The sequence below is a fragment of the Globicephala melas genome, chromosome 14 (assembly GCF_963455315.2).
Source record: "Globicephala melas chromosome 14, mGloMel1.2, whole genome shotgun sequence".
Taxonomy (NCBI): Eukaryota; Metazoa; Chordata; class Mammalia; order Artiodactyla; family Delphinidae; genus Globicephala; species Globicephala melas.
The window spans coordinates 40,628,206-40,647,749 of NC_083327.1; the positions used below are offsets into that span (position 1 = coordinate 40,628,206).

General features: G+C 40.4%; 1 protein-coding gene across 2 annotated transcripts in view; it reads right to left on the reverse strand.

Moving 5' to 3' along the window:
- The window catches only part of CDK19 (cyclin dependent kinase 19), a 179,655-nt gene extending 170,445 nt beyond the window's left edge, over positions 1 to 9,210 (reverse strand). Inside the window, exon 1 of one of the 2 annotated variants that reach the window (XM_030882833.3) lies at positions 8,839 to 9,210. In XM_030882833.3, coding sequence (XP_030738693.2) covers positions 8,839 to 8,966 — 128 coding nt within the window. In that variant the 5' untranslated portion in view covers positions 8,967 to 9,210. The remainder of the gene's footprint in view (positions 1 to 8,838) is intronic. The other variant, XM_030882834.3, reaches the window with a different exon arrangement.
- Between the last annotated feature and the right edge of the window lie 10,334 nt (positions 9,211 to 19,544).

The window sequence follows — 19,544 nt, forward strand, 5'->3', positions numbered from 1 at the left end:
GATAGAGAAAAAGAACAGGAAAAAACTTTGTTACTTTCCTTAACATTCACACGAGGAAGACCACAGATAATATCTGAATTGACAAACCAAGAAAAAGAAATTTAAGTTTATAGCTTAAAGTCATAAAAGTAATCACCACCAAAAAAATTTAAATAACAAAGATAAAAAATTTGAAGGTTGAGATGGGAAAACGGAAGACAGGGGATAGTGAAATCTCTCAAAATTGCTCAGCTCTTCTAATGGAAAGTCAACAGAAACTGCCTAAAGTTGATAAGACAGAAGTATACGTATGCTACTTAAAGTTATAATGGTAAGCAGCAGCAAAACTTAAAACGGAAACAGTTAACACTGGTTATCTCTGAGAAGTGAAGGGGGCTTGGGAGTGGGCAGTGAGAAGGAAGTACTGTTGGAGTTTTTTAATCATGTGCAACTATTATTTGATAAATTTTTATTTATTTATTTATTTTTGGCTGCATTGGGTCTTCATTGCTGCATGCAGGCTTTCTCTAGTTATGGCGAGCAGGAGCTACTCTTCATTGCAGTGGCTTCTCTTGTGGCAGAGCACGGGCTCTGGGAGCACAGACTTCAGCAGTTGTGGCACGACGGCTCAGTAGTTATGGCTCGCGGGTTCTAGAGTACAGGCTCATTAGTTGTAGCGCACGGACTTAATTGCTCTGCGGCATGTGGGCTCTTCCTGGACCAGGGATCAAACCCATGTCCCCTGCCTTGGCAGGTGGATTCTTAACCACTGCACCACCAGGGAGTCCAATTTGATAAATATTAATAGCATAAAAATAAAAATATTTCCGCTTTGATACAAATTATAAAGATGAAAAGATTGCTGAGAACTTAGTTAATAGAACTTTGGATTTCTAAATTACACAAGCTCAAATTACATATAAATTTCCAGAAGAAAGGAAGGTCACAAACAGTTTTATAATTTGCACCAAAATCCAAAACAATAGGATTCACTCAGGTTTAAGTCACTCTTAAAATGCAAATATAATTAGGGACTTCCCTGGTGGCGCAGTGGTTAAGAATCCACCTGCCAATACAGGGGACACGGGTTCGATCCTGGTCCAGGAAGATCCCACATGCCGTGGAGCAAATAAGCCCATGTGCCACAACTACTGAGCCTGTGCTCTAAAACCCGCGAGCTACAACTGCTAAGCCAGCATGTCACAACTGAAGCCTGCATGCCTAGAGCTCATGCTCTGCAACAAGAGAAGTCACCGCAGTGTGAAGCCCACGCATCACAAGGAAGAGTAGCCCCCGCTCGCTGCAACTAGAGAAAGCCTGCACGCAGCAACAAAGACCCAATGCAGCCAAAAATAAGTTACTTAATTAATTTTTTTTAATGCAAATATAACTGTAAAAGGGAAAGGGGAAAAGGAAACTAACTTTTGTAAAAAGCAACAATAGTTTGTGCCTCAAACTGCTTAGGTCTCTCACCAATGAGCTTATTTAACAATCATAACTAAAATAACTTTTCTACAGAAAGATGCAACTAACCCACCTATGAGGTGAAAGTTTTACCTTATTTTTCCAGCAGCCATAGACTTACCTTTCTGTCCAAATGTAAATATCTATAGATATCTGCAAAAGTTTGCCATGACAGGGCTTTGGTCTGTGATCACAGAACAAAACAAAGTTAGCTGGCCTACCTGGTAATTAAATCCATATGCTGATCACGTTCATCTTAGTAACTGAGATCAACCACAAAGTCTCACTGAAATAATATTTTTAAATAGAAAATATACAAGTTCAAAGCCTCTGTAAGGAGGGTATATTTTTCCTTTAGAAAGGCTGACTCAATTAGAAATTAAAAGTATTTTATAAGGACATAAATTATTTGAGGACTTTACAGGTTATTTCTCTTCGATCCATCACCCACTTCTGTATAAGAACTCACACCCTCAATAAAAAACTACTGCTGCACACTTGTATCTTGAATTACATCCTGTCCTCTCTCTCGAGATTCTTTTATCCTGCACAATGCATGCTCAAAATGGCTATTACAGGAAGTGTTGGACTATCAGCTATTTATAAATGGACAAAAATCTTTAAATAGCTCTGTTAGCTACCTCTTTATGGTTCTAGACCTTAAAAACTACCTGTTTTCAAAGACATAGTCATGCTGGTAATTCAAAGTGTTCAAAGTGTCCTTTTATTTTGGAATCCAAAGCTGCACTAAATTATATAGTCACAATATCACAAGATAACAAACAAGCTGATCTTTAAAAACACATTAGTCGAATACTCTTAGTCTAATCATTTACCACCAAGAAAATTCCAAATTGCAATATATTGCCTTCAAGCCTTCTATATTGATGTCTAACCCACACTACACTACTTCAGAATTTTGCAAAAGACACAATTTAACACCACATATTAACTTTTTATCCAGTATATCCAGTTCAAAAATATAGTACACAAAAGTAAAAATTCTTAATTCATCAATATTGATATCCATTGTACTGAAAAAAAAACACTTTCCATTTTTTCCTATCTAAAACTGACATGTCTTTCCCATGCTGCTAAAACAGTAACTTGCATTTCCTATGCAAACTAATAATTTAGAACTCATTTTGTATGTATTAATAATTATTATTTTTAAAGTCTTAACATTTCTCTTCCTTATTCTCAGCCCTCCTGTCTCCAGTCTTTAGAGATTTATATCGGGTACATCATCATATTTACAGATCATTTCAAGGCATTACTTCCAAAAGTAAGCAGCTTTTAGAAACTTAACTTACAGGGATACTAATATGCACAAAATACTGTACCTACTAAGGATATTCACCACAGTGTACTTGCAAAAGACTGGAGACAGCCTAAATGTCCATCAAGAGGGATAGTTAAATGTATGTAAGTCAATACAATGTAATATAATGAAACTATTATAAGGAACTAGGCATCTCTGTACATAACATATGTAATGATCTTCAAGGTTATATACAAGGTTAAAAAATATACAGCAGGAACAGTACAGCACACTACCATTTATCATTAAACACACACACCTCCGAGAAAATCTCTCTAAAAAGGAAAACCAAGAATGGTTGCCTCTAGAAAGGGAAAAGGGTGACTGGGAAAGGAAAGGCTTACAGTATGTTGTATAATCTTTTTTTTTTTTTTTTTTTTTTGCCATTGAAGAATTTATTGAAGCATCAGAATACTCAGAACAAACACATTGAATGTATCACAAATTACAGATTTGGCAAAACATGGAGGGTGGCAACCAGATTATATAAGCTTTTTTATGCACACACATTTACTACTTACTAAACACATATGCTCTTTTTATAAAATGAAATACTTTTTTTTGAATAGTAATCAAATATCCTTGATAGATTCCATTCACAAATTGACAGCTTTTCAGTTCAAGTATTAGCAAACTAATACTCAAATTTTCTATTACTTGAAAGAAAAAATACAAACTTTCCTATTTCATTTGTCCACACCATCAGTTATACGTTTTTATTAAAAGGTCACTTCATGGATTTACGAATTGTGTTGCTAAGCCGCTTGTTCCAAAAAACTCTAAACCTGAGAAGTCCAATATCACAGCTACTAGCCAGTTTCTCGGTCACACTAACTGCATTCCTTGAGCCACACGTGGCTAGTGGCTGCCATACTGGACAGCACAGATGCATTTTCATCATTGCAGAAAGTCCTACTGGACATCACTGCACTAGACTAAGGGCTGGCAAACTAAAGCCTGTGAGCCAAGTACAGCCCACCACCTTTTTTTTTTTTTCCTCCTGGAACACATTCTAATTTGTATTCATTTATACATTGTCTGTGGATACTTTGGCACTACTATGACAGATTCAAGTAATTGTGACATAGATGGTAGGTATGGCCCACAAAACCTGAAATATTTTGTTTCTGCCTCTTTACAGAAAAAGTTTGTCAGCCAGTGCTCTAGACAATCAGAATTCATTGAAAAGAACATTCCCCTGGGCTCCAAAAACAAAGTTCTGAAGGCTTGCAGTGCATAAAGAACCAATTAAACAAGCTGATGTCCACTTGATTTACTAAGTGATAAAAGTATTTAGTTTTTTTTAACATGAATCCATAATACCAGAAAATTTCCTAAAATATGTTTGAATGCTGACGTTTTCTAAGCATCTCTATAACATCGCTAGTAAAGCACAGAAGACAGATTACTATAGTCTAGCAATTTTAGAAGAACTGGCCTAAGAAGAAAAAAAAGTGCTTAATAATTCAAAAAATTACCCATGTTACTTATCAAACTATTACAAGAAGTGTTATCAACTGTCTTGAAAAGCAGCACATTATTTCTTACAGAAAAAATTACACTAGACCTAGTTAATGTTACATAAATATTTACATTGAACTGCTTATCTCATATAGCATCCCCATATTTCAGGCTTTCAAAACAATTACTGAAAACACCAGTTAAGTATGTTTACCAGAACAAATATATATATGTTTTCCAATTTAGGGCATTTTTTTTTAATTTAATACAATTTTTGAGTGTGCTTACATACCCAACCCTGTACAAGTTGCTGGAAACAGGATGATGATGATCCATTTGTAGTTAATAGTTTATGGAGCAGACTAGTATCACAGTGATATTATACACATAAGAACAAGAGGGGCAGACGCACAGATAATGAGTACACTGGGTAACTAAGGGAAGACTTCTAGAAGAAAAGCTATTTGAATTGGATATTGAAGTGGGAGCAGGACTTCCCCAGGTTTGTGGGAGGGGGAAGGAAGAAAGGAATGGCAGAGCAACACCATTCTGGTTTGAGTGCAGAAAAAGAAAATGAGACGTGAAAAGGACTTAGCAAATCCTAGGAAAAAAATGAGCAGTTGAATGCTACAGAAGCATATGGCTTGAACACACTGGGAAAAAAGGAAGGAGGTGGTGGCAGGCGTAAAGGCTGTAAAGACTAAAGACTTTAAGATCCAAATGCAAATGGCTTTACACGCCAAACTAGGGAATTAAGATCTGATGTAACCGTATGAGCCACAGAGAATATACAGCTTTACAAGAAGAGATATGACATGATTGATTTTATTTTGTTAACACTGGCAGCAACTTGGATCTTGGACTTCAGTGAGGGAAGACTAATGGCAGAGACCAATTCGGCTATTATGCAAATCAGAGATGATGGCCAAAAGTAATGAGACTGAAGATGAAGAGAAACCAGATAAAGAGAAGCAACTGCATGTGGTAGAATCTCCAGGCCTGAACTCCTACATTTTTAAAATGCCCCTGATATGTGATACTTTCCCTTTTCCATATTTTTCGGTACAGATGTAGTACCCTTTGCATGGAAGAAGTTTATACAATAAGATTGTCAAAAGTGGAAGCAATGTGGTCTTTTTTGTTTTTTCTCCCAAGGTATTAGGAGGGAAAACACATTAGGAAGTACAAGAGCTCAAGAGATCTGGATTACAGGCTTGTCTTTGCCAAGACTATGGGCATGACAACCTCTAAAAGCTCTGGTTTTCTAATTTGTAAAAAGAAGAAATTAGACTAGATGATCTGAAACTCTTGAAAGCTCTAAAATACTATGATCACAGTGATACATCTTTAATCTTTGGGAGGTCTCCAAAAAAATGCAAATACAATTATCTATTTTAACTACGAACAAAATGTGAAAAACCTGTTAAAATCATACTACACTTATTGTGAAGGATTCATGACAGACATTAAAACATGTAGTTACCAACGACTTCTCATCTGAAACCCTAAGGCAAAACTGAAACTCAGTAAGATAACTCTGTCAGCCATTTCACTTTCAATTACTATATTTCAAAATAACTCCAAAAAGCAGCATTCTTTTATTGGAGTGGTTCAAAAGACTAAATGAATGTCTGCAAAGTTGAATGGTAGTATTGTTGGGTACAACAGTTTTCAGACATAACACTAGTCTATGGAATCATGTTTGCTTGAACCTCTTATTCACAAAAGAACTTTTTAACAATATTCCTTTATCAATCAAAACAAGAAGTGTTTCAAACTTGATAAATATGGTCTTGAGATTTGTAACCACACTGTTATGTGACTTTTTCCTAATGTTGAAAACTGTATTACAAATTCTTGCTCATAAAAAGTCTAGAAATATTCTAAACTGGTTTCTCTTCAAGAATAACTTCTAAACCTGATTTTTTATTTTAAAAAAAAGGATAGCTGGGTCAAAAGACCCCCTTCCTTCAAAACAAAAAGATGGAACAAATAACATTGCTATTAAAGGTGAAAAACCCAGATGTAAATCTTGCATTTCCAGTCCATTATAAATTTATGTAGCATAATTAATACAGCCTAAGTTAAAGTCATATTTCAAGGGAAACAATATTCTAAGGTTCTATGAACTCTAGTATTAAACTATAAGCAGAGGCTTTTCTAATGATGTTTTATGTTACATTACTTCTTCCAGTGTTTCTTCTAGAGACCTGAACAATTTTGGGATTATATGCTACATTACATACACCAGAATAGTTCCTCTTTAAGGTACTCACGTGATTTCTCTCTTGCTCCCTAAAATAGCATTATACATCTGAGTTAACCAAAATAAATTCTGGAAAGAGCTATACTGTAATTTACTATGATCTGAGTGTAAAATCCTTTACTATGCGAATCTGTATCAGTTTAGAACCATCACTAAAAACTTTCTGTTCTTTCAAATCACTGGTATCAATGAACATAAAACTAATCCTGCTACCAACCCACAAGAGACGTGGGTGTTTACTATAAAGCCTTAAATCTCAACTAGACTCTTGGTCCAAGAAAAAAAACTTTATACTGATTTTTCTTACATGTAATTTAGTGATTTAAAGTAATGCTTTCAGATCCTGAAAGTTTTTTTTAAAAGCATATATTTTGAAGATATACAAACTGATCTTACTCTACTAAAGAAGCTTTATTAATTCTAATTAAACAAATTTCACTCAAGAAGGAAGTGTATTCAAATCAAGAATTTTATAAGAGGGGAAAATATTCAAAGAACAAATATAAGCGGGAATTAAATTATCTGTTCTTTGTTGTAGCCCGTGCTATCCAAATACAATTCAGAAGCAGAATTTAGCTTTTCTTAAAAGCTGCTTGCTAAAAAACAAAAAACTTTTTTTAAAAACAGAATTAAAATACATTTTTAAAATTCCAGTCCAAATATATTATAAAGTTAGCATGAGGAGTATGAAAAACACCGCCTCTGATTTGTTTTGTAATGCCAGTGCCGAAATAGGAAAGCTAGATGTGCTTTCTCCAAATATATCTGATAAGATTCCCACAGGAACACCAATATAACAAGTAGAGTGGATATTCCAAAGACAAAACACAAGTTAATTACAGTACTTCACATTCCAAGACACTCATCCAAGGACACCTGGCAATTAACTAAGGAATTATGAGAAAAGTTTACAAACAACTGAGTACTATGGTGTCCGTTCACTTACAACGAGAAGAAATTATTTGCAATAATAATAATCCTTTACACTTGTAAAGTACCTTGTAGTTTTCACCATGCGCGCGCACGCGCGCGCGCACACATACACAAACCCCCCTACCTACTTTGGTCCTAGAGTTCATCAGTCAACCCAGAGAGTGTGCAGAACGATAAGCAGCACTTCAGGTCTTACTAATATCACTGTGGCTGATATTCAATTCATTCAGAAATGTTTCGCTATGATCCTAAAAACTCATCCACATAGTTTGATCGTCTTTAAAGTTTAAGCGGGATACGCAGATGTTCCCGGGCTCCCTAACTCTGGGGAAGGGGAACTCCTACCAAGATGGGCCCTGAGGTGACAAATGGTTTTAACCCACCCTTCGCAGGCAGAGAACTGGTTCCACCTGTCCTGGAGTACGAGCCGTGTGCCCTCCAGTACGAAGGATAGGCATTCTCAATACAACGTCCAGCTCTCCTTCTCCTATGAGAACAATCAGTAAGGGCTTCCTAAGGGGTTCCTACGATTCTCCCTCAACTCCCAGGAAGACAAAGGTTCAGACCCACTGTGTTACTCGAATTCCGTTCTGGATAATCTAGGTGCCCCATAAACCTCAGCACGCAGTCATTTGGCAGAGGATGGAGGGGAGGACCTAAGAATACCCAAGGTGCGGGGAAAGGAGCTACCAGAGCAAACTCTGAAGTTCTGCGAGCAAAACGCGGTTAACCTGTCAGAAGGTCCTACATTCGAGGGAAGGTGCGGAACTGAGAACGTGAGAAATCGAAATCGGAGGCAGGCGAAGCGGCGTGGAGAAGTGGCCGGGTATACGACTGGGACTGAGGGACTGCGCGGAGGGGCCATCGGGTTGGCTGGCCCCAAGGGCGAAGGTGCCCAACAGCTCAGATCCGTGAGGCTGGCGAGGACCCAGACGCACGGCCGGCCGACGGACTCCTCGGCTAGGTTTCAAACCGCCGCCCCCGGGAGGCGCTCAGCCGATTGGAAGTTCCACCACGACCGTCACCAGCCCAAGGCCGGAGCGGCAACTCCTCGGCGGAGCTCTCCCAGCCCTCCGCGTCTCCCCTGGAGACCAGACACCCACAAACTCCACCTCCCACCGAGGTCCCAACTCGAGTCCCGCCGCCAGCTCCATGCACGCAGAGGGCGCCCCGCAGGACCGGATCTACGCCCCCCGACCGGGCTGCGCCGCGGGAGTTCAAGGGGTGCGACGGGGCCGCGCGGGGGGCGAGCAGAACCCACGTCCCTCAGAGTCTGCCCCGGGACGCGGCCCCGCGACCACCTCCGCCTCGCCCCCCGGGCACGGCCCGACCCGGCTCCGACCCACCCATCCCGCGCGGTCGCGGGCAGAGCTAGGACCCGAGCAAGCCTACTCCCCCCCGCCCCTGCTCTTACCCATCTTTTCGCCTCGCCTTGTAGACGTGCCCGTAGGTGCCGCGTCCCACTTTGCACCCTTCGTACTCAAACAAATCCTCCACCCGCTCCCGCTCCGCCGCCAGCTTCGCCTTGAAATCATAATCCATTGTCTGCTTTCCCCATAGAGGCACCGGAACGCGGGGGCCGCCGCCGCTCAGTCCCTCCTCCTCCTCCCCCCGCGACCGCCGCTCCACTTCTCGGGCCACCTCTCGGGCGCGCGCGCGCGCCGCCCGCCGCCCTGCAATCCGCCTTCAGCAAGGGACTCCTCGGCGGCCGCGGCAACCACCTCCTCCACCTCCTCCTCCTCCGCGGCAGCGGCGGCGGCAGCTCCCGCAGGAACCCCCAGTCCCGCCTCCCCCCTTCATTTCCTTGTTTTGGAACCTGGTGGGCCGCGCCGCGGCTTCCTCGAGCTCATTAACGAACCAGCCCGCCCACCCCGAGATCGCGGAGACTCCTGGGAAATGTAGTTCCTCGGGCCTCAGGAATGGCTTGAGTTTTGCGGCTGAAGGAAATACAACTCCCAGGCTGCCGTGGGCCACTACAGCCCCACCTTCACAAGGCGTGCACGCCTGCGCACTGAGACCGCCCCCCTCAGGTAGCGTTGGACTACCACCAGTTCTTGTTAAGGTAGAAAGCGCAAAGTTGTGGTGTGCTTTCTGCGAGTTTGTGGGAGCTGGTGGAAAGAAGGCGCTTGTTCTGGTGCAAGGAAGATACTCTATTATAATTGCCCCCGTGCGAGAAGGAGAGTGGAAAGTGTTTAACAAGCGCCTTGCCCAGGAGCTTGCTCCAGTGGTTTACGAGGGAAGGACTGTGGTTAGGGCAGTTGTACTGAAGATTGTTGTTTGTTTTTTTGTAGCAATTGTCCCGCCTCTTACCCCGCCCCCATCCAGCCGCTCATTGGCGGAGAAGAGAGAATGACGTCCTCGTTGGTGCGTGGGTATCCCCAGGCTTTGGCTTCTTTCCGACTCTTGATTGGTAATTGGATGTGCTAGGTTCTTCCTGATAGGATAATCTTTTTTCTTTACGATGCAAAAACCGTATTTCAAAAGCTGAACATTCAGCGGTTTCCTACTACTAGCATCGGCCAGAGAACATGTAACTTCTGCGCCCTAGTCAGCCAATCATCCTTTTCTTGGCGCTCTAGTCATGGTCTCCTCTTACCATATGTGATTCCCACAGCCAAGCTTTTGGCCATCTGTCTAAGGACAATTAAGGTGCCTGCGGAACGCAGCGTTTTGAAAACAATCATTTGGGTTGGATTGTAAAGGGATTTTTTACGGTTTATGCATAATGGTGTCGTTGTCCTAGAATGTTTAAGAAAGTCTCCTTTATCAAGGTGAACGTTGATTCATTATTGCATGCATAAAACGTAGCAAATGTTTGGGATGCAATCTTAAACATGGTGCTAGGATGGGACTTACACACCACATTCAGTGGGAGCATAGAGCAGGAAATAGTCAATTCTACCTGAAGTGGTAAGGAAAGTTAATAGTAGTGACCCGCCTGCTAGGTTTTGGAAGAAACCTGGAAAACTAGAGAGAGGCGTGGGGGTGGGGTGGGGGGAATTGTTTACTTACTACAACAATGTTTCCTGGGAAACTTCCTCAGATCTTGAAGTAAATCATGAAGTATCTGAGTTTCTGTTATTTCCAAGCACTATGATAAGTGCTGGAGATACCAAATGAAAATTGGTCTTTTCCATCAGCGACTAAAATGTATTGAAAAAATAAACATGCAAACAAATTAAAAACTATGTGGGTACAAAGAGCAATAGTAGAATAGGAGGGCTTCCAGAAGAGTCAGGGTAGGCATCATTAAGGGGGTAGTTTTCAGCCAAAATTTAAGTAGTCTTATTTGAAGGACAAGTGGGGAAGTAGAAAAGAATTATTTCTGGCAGAATGGCATGTGTATATATCATTGACAGAACCTGATATATTCTGACAAATGCAAATAGCTTGAACATTACAGATTAAGACAGGAAAAGATGATGGCTAAGAAGAGACTGGAGAGATAAGCAGAGGTCAGAATATGAAGACCTATATATGTAAAGCAGAAGCTTTAGATTTCCTCATTCTATAGGCAATAAAAAGCCGTTGAAGACTTTTGAGCCAAGAAGTAATCAATATTGTGTATTCAAAAAAATACTTCTGGACTTCCCTGGTGGCACAGTGGTTAACAATCCGCCCGTCAATGCAGGGGACGCGGGTTCAATCCCTGGTCCAGGAAGATACCACATGCCGCGGAGCAACTAAGCGTGTGTGCCACGACTACTGAGCATGCATGCCACAACTATGAAGCCTGCGCACCTAGAGCCCGTGCTCTGCAACAAGAGAAGCCACCACAGTGAGAAGCCTGCACACCGCAAGGAAGAGTAGTCCCCTCTCGCTGCAACTAGAGAAAGCCCGCACACCCCAACGAAGAGCGATGCAGCCAAAAATAAATAGAATTAAATCTTTAAAAAAAAAAAAAAAAGAGTTTGACCACACCGTTGTTACCAAGGATGGGGGAAACAGACATTCTCCTGCATTGCCAGTGGAAGTATATATTCACAAAATATGTACCAATACATACATTAGATTTTGGTTTGGCAATATCTATCAAAATTACATAACAGTATCCTACAATTATACTCCTTGTGGCAGATGCTCTGATAAGCCTTCCTAGACACACACCCCTTCAGGACTAAAGGATGTACTATTCCCCCAAGCTGCTGGGAGTGCTGCCGCAGCCTTCAGCTCTCAGCCCTCTTCAGGAATTGCCTTGTCTAAAGAGCCACCTCATCTCACCTCACCTCACCATTTTCCTGGAACACCCTACATCCAATGACTGATTAATGCAGGGATATAAAGGCCCAGACCTCTCACCCCACTTCGGGACAACCCTGATCCTATCTTCAGAACTCCCTGTTGGGCTGACTCAGACCGTCACTGAGAATGCATTGCAGACCAACTTCTCAATCTCCCCCATCCTGCTTTCTTCCTTTTCCTTCCACAAGATTGATCCCATCAACATTCTGTAATAAACTGATTACATGTTAATCTCCATATCAAGGTCTGCTTCCCCAGGAGCCCAGTTTGTGGAATTCCCCATGTGTGCAATATGATACAACTTAAGGTTATTCATTGAGCATTGTTTCTACTAGGAAAGGACTGGGAAACAACAAAAGTGTTCATTAGAAAAGGACTGAATAAATAAATTATGGCACATGCACCAATGGATTATTATGCAGCCCTAAAAATAATTCAAAAGCTATGAAATATGCCCCTCAAATCTCCTCCTTGCAAGAAAGCCCCAGTTGCTAAGCTCTGGATCTACCACTGCATTTGCAATGAGGCCACAGTCCCCAATGGTTGCTCCTAGCCTATGACTGACCATAGCAGGATACTATGCTGGGAGTGCTGCATAGGCAGGTCCATTCCTGCAAGATGCAGAGTTCCTCTGACAGGTGAGTTGAGCCTAAGGACTCCCCAGGCATAAGCCTGTCTGACACTTCCTTTGAACTCTGTTGCAGTCTGAGTCACTGCCTACCCAACCCTCCTTCCTTCCCTCTCTCCTTCACAGGGGCAGATTAGCCTCACGATCTGACAGCTCCTTCAGCTCCCCCCCCGTCCCCCCCCCCACCCCGTTCTCACAGGCATTTCCTCCAATAAGTGTCTTACAGGTCTAATCCCATCTTGGCATCTACTTTTCAGAAGACCTGATCAATGAGGAAATTGTTTGGGTATTGAAATGGAAAGACCTCCAAGATATCAATATATTTTTAAGCGAAAAAAAAAGCAAGAATCAGGAGAGTGTCCATAATATGCTAACATTTTTATACAAAAGAAAAAATACATACTTTCTTGTGTATGCATGACTTATCTGTAAAAGGACCACAAGAAACTGCTCAGGGAAGGAAAACTGTGCTTGAGAATCAGAGGTAGGAGGGAGAATTTGTACTGTATACCTTTCTGAATTCTGATCCATGAAATACTGCCTTTTCAAAAGGTAAGTAAATAAAATTTAAATGAAAAAAAGTAGAAACTTGGCTAAAAAGGAAGGAGAAAGATAGATAGGATTGTAGCTACCATGGTCAAGGGAGGTTCAGAGTTTTGTTATTAGTTTGTGTTTAATAAGGGGAAGGAACTTTTCATATATATTTTTTTATTGGAATATATTTGCTTTACAGTGTTGTGTTAGTTTCTGCTGTACAGCAAAGTGAATCAGCTATATGTATACATATATCCCCTCTTTTATGGATTTCCTTCCCATATAGGTCACAACAGAGCATTGAGGAGAGTTCCCTGTGCTATACAGTCAGTTCTCATTAGTTATCTATTTTATACGTAGTAGTGTATATATATCAATCCCAATCTCCCAATCCATACCACCCCCCTTGCCCCCTTGGTATCCATACATTTGTTCTCTACATCTGTGTCTCTATTTCCACTTTGCAAATAAGTTCATCTATACCATTTTTCTAGATTCCACATATAAGCGTTAATATACGATATTTGTTTTTCTCTTTCTGACTTACTTCACTCTGTGTAACAGTCTCTAGGTCCATCCACATCTCTGCAAATGGCACAATTTCATTCCTTTTTATGGCTGAATAATATTCCATTGTATATATTTACCACATCTTCTTTATCCATTCCTCTGTTGATGGACATTAAGGTTGCTTCCATGTCCTGGCTATTGTAAATAGCTGCAATGAACATTGTGGTGCATGTATCTTTTTGAATTATGGTTTTCTCCAGGTATATGCCCAGGAGTGGGATTGCTGGATCATATGGTAGTTCTCTTTTTAGTTTTTTAAGGAATCTCCATACTGTTCTCCATAGTGGCTGTACCAATTTACATTCCCACCAACAGTACAAGAGGGTTCCCTTTTCTCCACACCCTCTCCAGCATTTATTGTTTGTAGATTTTTTGATGATGGCCATTCTGACCAGTGTGAGGTGATACTCATTATAGGAACTTTTCATATATTGAAGGAAAAGAGCTGGTGGAAAAAGAAAAGGCGAAACCAATACTCTTCAGTACGGTGTTCAATAAATTACATGAGATATTGAACACTTTATTAAAATAGGCTTTGCATTAGATGATTTTGCCCAACTCTAGGCAAATGTAAGTGTTCTGAGCATATTTAAGGTAGGCCAGGCTAAGCTATGATGTCCAGTAGGATAGGTGTATTAAACCCATTTTCAACTTAACAATATTTTCCATTTAACGATGGGCTTAACGGGACATAACTCCATCGTAAATCAAGGAAGATCTGTAATAACTTTTCATTTCTATATGACATGGGAAGCATGATCAAATGCAGAGAAAAAAAGCGGTGGCAGTAAGGGCAGGGGGCTTGAAGAAGGAATGATGATTTTGGCAAGTAAGTGGAGTGAGAATGAGAGCTAACATTTACTGAATCCTAGGCATTTTATATAAGCTAGCTAAATATATAATCCTTACAACCACCATGGGAGGAAGGTATGCATTATCTCCATTTTACAGATAAAAATACTGAGGCTCCAGGAGGATAGTTTGTGTAGTCAGTCAATGATAGGATTTAATCCCCAGTCTCTAAGACAATAGAGAACAAAGACTGCACTGCCAAGTATCAGTGTCATTTATCAAGATCAAAGTATCCCAATGAGACATTTATCCTTTTGTCGCACTCTATTTTATATGTTGAAATTACCGCCTCTGCTTTTTTTCTTCATATTTGGTTGATATCAGTCACTAGTTCCCCTTTCTCAGTGCATGGAAGAGTCATAGAGCTTATGAAATACAGAAAATTTATAGTTGCCACTGCCACTGAGATGTTCATTGTCTCAGTATGTATAAGAGGGCTTCCTTGCCTTTGCTCTTTCCACTCAACCAGCAACAGTTCTCTGGCCAATCAGATTTTACATGTAAATACCTGTTATGCTTCTGGGAGGCATATTCAGTACTTGTGGCACACGGGCTTAGTTGCTCTGCAACATGTCGGATCTTCGCGGACCAGGGCTCGAACCCGTGTCCCCTGCACTAGCAGGCGGATTCTTAACCACTGTGCCACCAGGGAAGTCCCTATCCTTTCATTCTTTAAATTTCTTAGCCCCACTATAGCATGAATTGTTCCCTGACACCAGAATGCAGCCTGCCCTAGGTGTTAAACAAAAAAACAAATAAATGATAACCACCCAGAAATTAATAGGGCCTAATCACATGCCAGTAAGGAATTTGAAAAGTTTGATCTAAACATTTAAAAAATGAGTTTATTTGACATAGGTAGAGAATGAAAGAATAAAGTGATGGTTTCAACAGTTTGTTCAAGTCAAAAGGAAAGGTTGGATTTCCCTGGTGGTGCAGTGGTTAAGAATCTGCCTGCCAATGCAGGGGACACGGGTTCAAGCTCTGGTCTGGGAAGATCCCACGTACTGCGGAACAACTAAACCCGTGCACCACAACGACTGAGCCTGTGTTCTAGAGACCACGAGCCACAACTACTGAGCCCACGTGCTGCAACTACTGAAGCCCTCGCACCTAGAGCCTGTGCTCCGCAACAAGAGAAGCCACTGCAATGAGAAGCCCCCGCACCACAACAAAGAGTAGCCCCCACTCGACGCAACCAGAGAAAACCCGCGCGCAACAACGAAGACCCAATGCAGCCAAAAATAAATAAATAAATAAATTTATTTTTTAAAAAAGGAAAGATCGGTGTGCCCAGCTTCCAATGGGTTAGTCGTGAGGAGAACTGAGCTGCAAATCTTGCATAACAGGTTCACTGCATATGTGATGGAATTAGTAAGCAAAGTCATGAATTTTTTAATGCTTATGCCCTTAGTCATGACCAGTTTATAAGCTATGTGGAAGTCAAATTTGAATATGGATAAAATTTCTCTTAACAGTCGTATCTAAGTCAAGGAAATTTATTGAAGTGATTTACTAAGTTGTTTCCTCATGGTTTAAGGCTCAACTCGCGATCATCTCTTTCAGGAAGTCTTCTCTTCCCTCCCCCAGACTAGGTTGGGTGCCCCTCATCCGTACTGGTAACAGCCTGTGAGACCTCTCTGCACTTTGCTTATCTTACGCATACCATGTTTATCTGTCTTTCTTCCCAGATAGTCTATGACCTCCTCAATGAGCAAGGATTAGATTGGTTGCTTTCCACATTCTTATATTTGATTATTTTTTTGTCTGGGTATACAATTCCAAGTTAAAAATGAATTTTTCTCAGAACCATGAAGGCATTACCCCCACTACTTTCTAACATTCAGTGGTTCAGATGTGTTATAAGACTGTTTTACCCCTTTTTAAGTGTCCTATTTTTTCCATAGAAATGTTTAGCATCTGTTCTGTAATCTTGAAGATATAATCTTTCACAGGGATGTGTCTGGTTGTGGGTATTTTTCATTCATTTTGCTCTGTCATTTCCTCTGGTATTTTCCTTCCTCTTCTCCAATGCTGTCACGTCACTACCCCTTTTTGCACCCTTTTCCTGTAAACTGAATCACTGTGCTGTACACCTGAAACTAAGACAATATTTAAATCAACTATACTTCAATTTAAAAAAAATCAGGCGAGCTAGTGTCTTTGGCAGGTGATTAATATATGTTAGCAATGATACTAATCAGTCTTAACACTTCTGAAATGTTAATTCTTTATTAGCTGAACCTAAAATAAATCAATAAGAGTATTGAAACATAATAAGGATGAAATCCAAAATTTGTTGAACAGGAACAATATCAATGGTATGTCCTATATGAAGATTATTGTGTGTGATCATTTGGTTTTATGATTATGATATGTTTTAGTAAATGCACTAGTTATATCCTTGCTGATGTATTTTTGCTAATCTTTCATAAAGTGAAAGTTTTGTTGTGATGATACATATCAGACGGTATTCAGTGTTACAGAATCAGTATTCTACAGAGAATGAAGAAATAAAGCACTAACTTAACTGGAAAAAAAAGAAAAGAATCAGGCAAGTGTGCAGTTATATGTACAAAGATGAACGTGACTATGGTTTTTATGATAAAAGTTAGAAACAGTTTAAATAATGGTTAAATAAATAATAGCATATCCCTTCAGTGGATTACACTGCAGCCATTTAAAAGAATGGTATAGGGCTTCCCTGGTGGTGCAGTGGTTGAGAATCTGCCTGCTAATGCAGGGGACACGGGTTCGAGCCCTGGTCTGGGAAGTATACCACATGCCGCAGAGCAACTGGGCCCGTGAGCCACAACTACTGAGCCTGCGTGTCTGGAGCCTGTGCTCCGCAACGAGAGGCCGCGACAGTGAGAGGCCTGCGCACCGCGATGAAGAGTGGCCCCCGCTCACCGCAACTAGAGAAAGCCCTCGCACAGAAACGAAGACCCAACACAGCCAAAAATAAATAAATTAATAAAATTAAAAAACAAAAGAATGGTATAGATCTAATTTGTATTAATAAAAAGGAATATCCATTTATAGTGTGGAGTAAACAACAAACAAACAAAAAACCTCACAATAGTTTATAAACTATGGATAATTTGCCATACTATTTTTCATATAGGGTATCTCCCAAACATTTCTGATCATGCATTTTTGTTTTAAACTGTTAGGAAATTCATAGGAATTCTATGCTAATATTTTCATATTTAAATCATAATAAAACATAAGATATCAAATGGCTTAAGTTGGGAGGTTTTAAATATCTATATACACCTTCATTTATTTTACTGAGAGTGAACCTCATGGGAAGAGCAAGTTAATAATATTTATAAGCTGATGAAGGGTTGGTCCCTATTGGTAGGTACAAAAGGATATTTTCTTCCAGTTGTCTACATGCCTTCTATAGAGATTAGAAGAATTCTGCCTGAAGTTTTAGCATCCCCGTCTGTACCTGATACATAAAATATTCCTCTGATTGTGTAAATTAAGTCTTCCAAGAATTAGAGATAATCCATTTCTAAAAAGCTTATTAAGAATTTTTTTCAGCCTCTGCTGGGTTTTAGTAATTAAGGAAGAAGAAAAAATTCAGTCTATATTCCATCTGTATTTAGTCTGCAAGTATAAAGAACCATAGACCCCGTAAAAGTCACATTTTCATTTTCTTAACAACTACTTTCTAATTGCACCCTTGAAATATATCCCATTAAATTGTTTGATGCTCCTTGGAAAAGGACCTATGTTATGTGATACATTCCTTTTGGACCTTAATACCAAGGAAATTGTCTCTGGAATAATTTCCTTATGTAATTTACTGAGTTTTCCTTTTTGATTTGGTGATTAGGAAGCTCAGTGTTAATATTTCAAACTCGCCTATAGTAACTGTGTTAGGCTATGTGGTAGGTGTTTTCCTATTCTACTTTCACTGATTCTAATTTGTTTTAATTTAAACTTTTCTGTATGTGTCTCATAAACTATTTCATTCTTTATGGAAACTTTTATAATTTATATCTTACCTATTCATGAACAACTGGTCATTATTTTAATACCTATCATTTCTTATGGATTTATAAAAATGGTGTCTCCTACACACTTGAGTGATACAGGGAAAAGTTATTTTATTCTCTCCAGGCAAGACATGAAAAAGGAAAGTAAATAAACTAGCATTACTGCATACCTACCATGTGATAGGCACTGTCATAGGCAGTTTTTAGCATACATTATCTTTTTATCCCTTTAACAATCTTGTGAAATAAGATCCTACATTTAGATATGTTAAGTGATTTGCTGTCACACTGTTATTTAGGAGTGGACCTCAAATTCTGATTCTTTAAATCATGCTTTCTCCATTGTATTATAACCACCTCCAAATTTTATTACTGCTAGAGTCATCAGCAACTGCACCTTTAAAGCATTTTTCTAGGGCAGTACCTCTCAAACATTAATGTACAGATGAACCACCTGAAGATCTGGTTAAAATGCAGATTCTGATTCAGTAGGGCTGGGGAAGGGCCTGAGCGTCTGCACTTCTAACTGCATGCAGTTGGTGCTGATGCTGATTCTGTTGATCCTGGGCCACACTGAGTAGCAAATTTTCAGAGTGTGTTAACACCACGGTTATCTAAGTAGTTACTATGTCAAAGGTATGAAATTGAACAGATGCAGCATTTCTAAAATTGCCAACAGGGCTTCCCTGGTGGCGCAGTGGTTGAGAGTCCGCCTGCCGATTCAGGGGACACGGATTCGTGCCCCGGTCCGGGAAGATCCCACATGCCGCGGAGCGGCTGGGCCCGTGAGCCATGGCCGCTGAGCCTGCGCGTCCGGAGCCTGTGCTCCGCAACGGGAGAGGCCACAACAGTGAGAGGCCCGCATACTGCAAAATAAATAAATAAATAAAATAAAATAAAATTGCCAACAAAATAATCAACGAATGCAGCTGAAACCTCACACCTAGTCTCACAATGGGACTCAAACCCAATCACACCTCACATGGGATTCGAATGTAGCCGAAAGTCAGATTGGGACTTGAGCCCACGGGCCGGGACTGAAACCCACGTCTTTTAATTAAAATCACTCACGTGGTATCCGGACCTACTGAAGCTCAGATTCTTTTATATATATATATATATATATATATATATATATATAGGCTGCATTGGGTCTTCCTTGCTGTGTGCAGGCTTTCTCTAGTTGTGGTGAGCAGGGGCTACTCTTTTTTGGGGTGCACGTGGTTCTCTTTGCGGTGGCTTCTCTTGTTGTGGAGCATGGGCTGTAGGCACGCGGGCTTCAGTAGT